The 7,500-nt window shown below is 37.4% G+C and overlaps 1 protein-coding gene across 1 annotated transcript in view; it reads left to right on the top strand.

Annotated features, from left to right (window-relative positions):
• Positions 1 to 1,818: 1,818 nt before the first annotated feature.
• tha1 (threonine aldolase 1) overlaps positions 1,819 to 7,500 on the top strand; it is an 18,552-nt gene continuing 12,870 nt past the window's right edge. Inside the window, exon 1 of the mRNA XM_062057181.1 lies at positions 1,819 to 2,168. Within this exon, the coding sequence (XP_061913165.1) occupies positions 1,895 to 2,168 (274 nt within the window). The 5' untranslated portion in view covers positions 1,819 to 1,894. The remainder of the gene's footprint in view (positions 2,169 to 7,500) is intronic.

Raw genomic sequence — 7,500 nt, 5'->3', positions numbered from 1 at the left:
AGCTTTAACAGTGGGCAGTGTTTTTACCCGATTTCCCCTGGGGGGGACGATGTTTATATATGTTTGATGAAAGGTGATTATATGCATGAGTGTATGTACGTATATGTGCTTGTGTATGTACAGTGAAAGTGTGTGCATGTATGGATGAATGAATGCACGGACGTATGTAGGAATAATAGTGTGTGTGTGTTTGTATGTACAATACATTAGTCTCCCAGTATGTGCGGGAGCCAAAGTACGGCCCCAGCCACCCACAGAGCCAAACCCAAAACAGCAGGTGCGGCATCAAGGGAGCAATGGACCACACAGGCAGGTTCGGCCAGGACAAGGCACGGGAGAAGCAGGAGGCAACCAGCCACCAAGCCAGCGAAAGACGACGGGACGCCCAGAGACTCCCTGCAGCCGGACGGGAAGACCGCCTAACTGGCAGATTAGTTGCCAGGATTTTGCTGTAAAAATAAAAATGGTGCCATTTTTCCATCTATGGTAATGCACTGTGAAAACAACAGTAGATTTGATGGTTAAAAAAAGAAGAAGCTAGCAGTTCAGTCTGCAGAGTTTTACCGTAAAAAATTAAAATGTTACCTTTTATCAATTGATAATAATGCACTGAAAAACAACCGTATTTTACGATTTAAAAAAACTGGCAGCAGGATTTTACCGTAAAAATTAAAGTGGTACCGTTTTTTCTATTTACAGTAATGCACTGTAAAAACATCAATTTTACATTTTTTTTTTTTTTTTTTTAAACGAAAGCTTTGTCGCCAAAATTCCAGGATAAAAATAACCGTGGTACAATTTTGTTTATTTACTGTAATGCACAATAAAAACAATGACTGTAGATTTTACCGTTAAAAATACAAACTGGCAGCTTTTTTTTTATCCAGAATTGCGGCAAAAGATGGAAGTTCCATCCTATTCAATAATAATGGGAGTCCCAACAAACATTCTATTAAAACATTTTATTTATTAAAATATTCAGAGGTAGAAAAAGCTAAAAGTGCAGCTCCATTGATGAAAAACTGTACCACAAACTAAAGTAAAGCAAAGTATAATATTTTAAGGAAAATCAACTGATTATGATTATACTAAGATACGATAACGCATGAAATATTTTTATTGGTATTTAGCACAATACGCTATATTTTCTTTTATTTGACCTTTATATAATATTGGATTATTTTGTTGAATTGTTTTTTTTTTGTGGTTTTTTTAATTGAACAACAAACATACATTTATAATTTGCTCAACAATCAAGGCACTTTCAACAACAAGGAAAGAAAACAAAAACAAATACGAGTATTAAATATTAATAAATAATAATAATGTTAAATTTTTTTTTATTAAATTAAAAAAATTAAAATACAAAAAAAAATATATAAAATATATATATATATATATATACGTATATATATATATTTTTTTGTATTTTAATTTATATATATATATTTTTTTGTATTTTAATTTATATATATATATATATATATATATATATATATATATTGTATATATAAGGAGACAAAAAGGGCTACCTAAATCACCTTAAATGTTTTTTTTAACAATTTAAGGGCATTTTGTTGAAGTTGGCATCGGTCCATGAATTATTATTAGGAATTCACCATGAATCGATTAACGTGGACCCCGACTTAAACAAGTTGAAAAACAATTGTACGGAATATGTACTGTACTGTGCAATCTAGTAATAAAAGTTTAAATCAATTTCAATCAGGTCAACAGTTGCGTTTCTATGTTATGGTGGCGCCATCTAGCGGTGAACACTGGCCGGTGCCTCACTGTTCGATCATCCATTAACCGTCCTTGCGGTCAATGATTATCGATTTTATCGAGCCAAAGTTCAAGCCAAACTAAAAAAATCGCCATCAATGCTCCAATTATGTCCCTAAGAATTACATCTTGTCGGAAGTTCTTTCATTTTGCCGATTACTTTATCGGACCGTCGTGGCGTAATTCACTGCCGAGCCCCGGGGCCAGGGGCTACTACTACGACAGCGGGACGCCCCGAGTCGCCGAGCCGAGTGAGGCGACTCGTGTCCGGGTTGTGGACCTCCGCAGCGACACGGTGACCAAGCCTGGGGCGGCGATGCGTCGGGCCATGGCCGAGGCCGAAGTCGGGGACGATGTGATGGGGGAAGACCCGACGGTTAACGGTAAGTAGGGAATACATGTTATCACCTGGGAAACATATAATATTCATATTGTGACTTTAAATGGAGTTTGAACATAAATAATAGAAAATGTCCGAGATGTAAACATCACAGTGTCTGCTTGCTTAGATGTTAAATCTCATACAAAAAACGTTCTTAAAACAGTTATGATAATAAACATATTGTTAGAGCAATACCTGCCTGTGAATATTTATTTATTATACAAACCCCGTTTCCATATGAGTTGGGAAATTGTGTTAGATGTAAATATAAACGGAATACAATGATTTGCAAATCCTTTTCAACCCATATTCAGTTGAATATGCTACAAAGACAACATATTTGATGTTCAAACTCATGAACTTTATTTATTTTTTGCAAATAATAATTAGAATTTCATGGCTGCAACACGTAGTTGGGAAAGGGCATGTTCACCACTGTGTTACATGGCCTTTCCTTTTAACAACACTCAGTAAAGGTTTGGGAACTGAGGAGACACATTTTTGAAGCTTCTCAGGTGGAATTCTTTCCCATTCTTGCTTGATGTACAGCTTAAGTTGTTCAACAGTCCGGGGGTCTCCCTTGTGCTATTTTAGGCTTCATAATGCGCCACACATTTTCAATGGGAGACAGGTCTGGACTACAGGCAGGCCAGTCTAGTACCCGCACTCTTTTACTATGAAGCCACGTTGATGTAACACATGGCTTGGCATTGTCTTGCTGAAATAAGCAGGGGCGTCCATGGTAACGTTGCTCGGATGGCAACATATGTTGCTCCAAAAGCTGTATGTACCTTTCAGCATTAATGGTGCCTTCACAGATGTGTAAGTTACCCATGTCTTGGGCACTAATACACCCCCATACCATCACAGATGCTGGCTTTTCCACTTTGCGCCTAGAACAATCCGGATGGTTCTTCTTTTCCTCTTCGGTCCGGAGGACACGACGTCCACAGTTTCCAAAAACAATTTGAAATGTGGACTCATCAGACCACAGAACACTTTTCCACTTTGTATCAGTCCATCTTAGATGAGCTCAGGCCCAGCGAAGCCGACGGCGTTTCTGGGTGTTGTTGATAAACGGTTTTCGCCTCGCATAGGAGAGTTTTAACTTGCACTTACAGATGTAGCGACCAACTGTAGTTACTGACAGTGAGTTTCTGAAGTGTTCCTGAGCCCGTGTGGTGATATCCTTTACACACTGATGTCGCTTTTTGATGCAGTACAGCCTGAGGGATCGAAGGTCACGGGCTTAGCTGCTTACGTGCAGTGATTGCTCCAGATTCTCTGAACCCTTTGATGATAATATGGAGCGTAGATGGTGAAATCCCTAAATTCCTTGCAATAGCTGGTTGAGAAAGGTTTTTCTTAAACCGTTCAAGAATTTTCTCAGGCATTTGTTGACAAAGTGGTGACCCTCGCCCCATCCTTGTTTGTGAATGACCGAGCATTTCATGGAATCTACTTTTATACCCAATCATGGCACCCACCTGTTCCCAATTAGCCTGCACACCTGTGGGATGTTCCAAATAAGTGTTTGATGAGCATTCCTCAACTTTATCAGTATTTATTGCCACCTTTCCCAACTTCTTTGTCACATGTTGCTGCCATCAAATTCTAAAGTTAATGATTATTTGCACAAAAAAAAAAAGTTTATCAGTTTGAACATCAAATATGTTGTCTTTGTAGCATATTCAACTGAATATGGCTTGAAAATGATTCGCAAATAATTGTATTCCGTTTATATTTACATCTAACACCATTTCCCAACTCATATGGAAACGGGGTTTGTAGATATATTATTGCCTCATGATATAATAGTGTGAATGCTCCAAAACATTCACACATAAGCTTTTCTACACCAAAATTCATCTATTTATTCAACTTCTTCTTCTTCTCCAGATTTTGGCGCGCTCTACCTTCCACATTTTTCCCCCGATTCAAACCTTTCCAACTTCAAACTGTTCAGCCTATTCGGGAATCGCGGGCTTTCCCTTGACAAATTCCAAAAATTCCCAGATTTCCCAGAATTCCAGGTTTTCCCGGGACATTTTCCCCATTCAAAATGAATTGGCCATTTTTCAAACTTCCACCATCTACATTTTTTAACCGATTCTAACCATTCCACCTTCAACACATTCCACCATCCTGGAAATTCAAACTTCCCCTTTTCCAAGTTCCTGGTTTTCCAGAGCACTATTTCCTCCCTTTTTTCTGACGACTACTCCTCCCACATTTTTCAACAAGTTCCACTGTCAAAACATTCCTCTTAATTAGGACAAAAAACAAAGTTGTTTTTTGAACTGGAAAAATTCCTGGTTTTCCCCAAATTCCCGGAATTCCGTAATACCATTTCTCAATTCAACATTTTAGTACTTCAACATTTCTCGAACCGATTTGAAAAATTTCAACACCAACCATTTCAACTCATTCAGACTATCCAAGTTTTTTTTACCATTTTCAAAAAAAATTCCCGCTTTTACCGAAATTGCCAAATTTGGGGAAAATACCCATTTAAATCAATGCGGCATTCTTCAAAGTTCCACAATTCCCATATTTTTCCTCCGATTCAAACCGTTCCAACTTCAAACTGTTCAGCCTATTCGGGCATCACAGGCTTTCCCTTGACAAATTCCAAAAACTCCCAGATTTCCCGGAATTCTAGGTTTTCCGGGGACATTTTCCCCATTCAAATTGAATTGGCCATTTTTCAAACTTCCACCATCTACATTTTTCAACCGATTCAAACCATTCCACCTTCAACACATTCCAACATCCTGGGGATTCAAACTTCCCTTTTTCCAAGTTAAAAACAATCCCAGGGTTTTCCAGAATTCGTGGTTTTCCAGAGCCCTATTTCCTCCCTTTTTTCTGGCAACTACTCCTTCCACATTTTTCAACCCACTTCAACCGTTCCACCGTCCAAACATTCCTCTTAATTAGGACAAAAAACAAAGTTGTTTTTTGAACTGGAAAAATTCCTGGTTTTCCCGAAATTCCAGGAATTCCGCAATACCATTTCTCAATTCAACATGTTAGTACTTCAACATTTCTCGACCGATTTGGAAAATGTCAACACCAACCATTTCAACTCATTCAGACTATCCAAGTTTTTTTCACCATTTTCAAAAAAAATTCCCGCTTTTACCGAAATTGCCAAATTTGGGGAAAATACCGATTTAAATCAATGCGGCATTCTTCAAAGTTCCACAATTCCCATATTTTTCATCCGATTCAAACCATTCCAACTTCAAACTGTTCAGCCTATTCGAGAATCACAGACTTTCCCTTGACAAATTCCAAAAACTCCCAGATTTCCCAGAATTCCAGGTTTTCCCGGGACATTTTCCCCATTCAAAATGAATTGGCCATTTTTCAAACTTCCACCATCTACATTTTTCAAGTGATTCAAACCATTCCACCCTCAACACATTCCACCATCCTGGAAATTCAAACTTCCCTTTTTCCAAGTTCAAAAAAATTCCAGGATATTCCAGAATTCCTGGTTTTCCAGAGCCCTATTTCCACCCCTTGTCCTTCCACATTTTTCAACGCATTTCAACGGTTCCACCGTCCAAACATTCCTCTTAATCAGCACAAAAAACAAACTTGTTTTTTGAACTGGAAAAATTCCCGGTTTTCCCGAAAATTCCAGGAATTCCGCAATACCATTTCTCAATTCAACATGTTAGTACTTCAACATTTCTCGACCGATATAATACATTTTGACACCAACCATTTCAACTCATTCAGACTATTCAAGTGTTTGACAATTTTCAAAGAAATTCCCGCTTTTCCCGGAGCATTCAAAGTTCCTTTCACTGGAACATAAGGGGCCAAGCCCAACTCCTGAAAAACAACCCCACACCATAATTCCTCCTCCACCAAATTTCACACTCGGCACAATGCAGTCCGAAATATAGCGTTCTCCTGGCAACCTCCAAACCCAGACTGGTCCATCCGATTGCCAGATGGAAAAGTGTGACTCATCAGTCCAGAGAAGGCGTCTCCACTGCTCTAGAGTCCGGTGGCGACGCTTTGCATTGGACTTGGTGATGCATGGCTTAGATGCAGCTGCACGGCCATGGAAACCCATTCCATGAAGCTCTCTGCGTACTGTACGTGGGCTAATTGGCGACATGCTTTACACCACTGCATCCCACGCTTTGCATTGGACTTGGTGATGCATGGCTTAGATCAGGGGTCACCAACGCGGTGCCCGCGGGCACCAGGTAGCCCGTAAGGACCAGATGAGTAGCCCGCCGGCCTGTTCTAAAAATAGCTCAAATAGCAGCACTTACCAGTGAGCTGCCTCTATTTTTAAAATTGTATTTATTTACTAGCAAGCTGGTCTCGCTTTGCCCGGCATTTTTAATTCAAAGAGAGACAAAACTCAAATAGAATTTGATATTTTAAAGACTTGGTCTTCACTTGTTTTAATAAATTCATTAATTCTTTTACTTTACTTCTTATAACTTTCAGAAAGACAATTTTAGAGAAAAAATACAACCTTAAAAATGATTTTAGGATTTTTAAACACATACCTTTTTACCTTTTAAATTCCTTCCTCTTCTTTCCTGACAATTTAAATCAATGTTCAAGTAATTTTTTTATTTTTTATTGTAAAGAATAATAAATACATTTTTTAATTTAATTCTTCATTTTAGCTTCTGTTTTGTCGACGAAGAATATTTGTGAAATATTTCTTCAAACTTATTGTGATTAAAATTCAAAAAAATTATTCTGGCAAATCTAGAAAATCTGTAGAATCAAATTTAAATCTTATTTCAAAGTCTTTTGAATTTATTTTAAAATTTTTGTTCTGGAAAATCTAGAAGAAATAATGATTTGTCTTTGTTAGAAATATAGCTTGGTCTAATTTGTTATATATTCTAAAAAAGGGTAGATTGGATTTTAACCTATTTAAAACATGTCATCAAAATTCTAAAATTAATCTTAATCAGGAAAAATTACTAATGATGTTCCATAAATTCTTTTTTTAAGTTTTTCTCTTCTTTTTTTTGGTTGAATTTTGAATTTTAAAGAGTCGAAATTGAAGATAAACTATGTTTCAAAATTTAATTGTCATTTTTTTTTCGTGTTTTCTCCTCTTTTAAACCGTTCAATTAAGTGTAAATATCATTAATTATTAATAATAACATAGAGTTAAAGGTAAATTGAGCAAATTGGCTATTTCTGGCAATTTATTTAAGTGTGTATCAAACTGGTAGCCCTTCGCATTAATCAGTACCCAAGAAGTAGCTCTTGGTTTCAAAAAGGTTGGTGACCCCTGGCTTAGATGCAGCTGCACAGCCATGGAAACCCATTCCATGAAG

This window comes from Entelurus aequoreus, linkage group LG08 (assembly GCF_033978785.1).
Source record: "Entelurus aequoreus isolate RoL-2023_Sb linkage group LG08, RoL_Eaeq_v1.1, whole genome shotgun sequence".
NCBI classification, from domain to species: domain Eukaryota; kingdom Metazoa; phylum Chordata; class Actinopteri; order Syngnathiformes; family Syngnathidae; genus Entelurus; species Entelurus aequoreus.
This window is presented reverse-complemented; position numbering and strand designations above follow the sequence as displayed.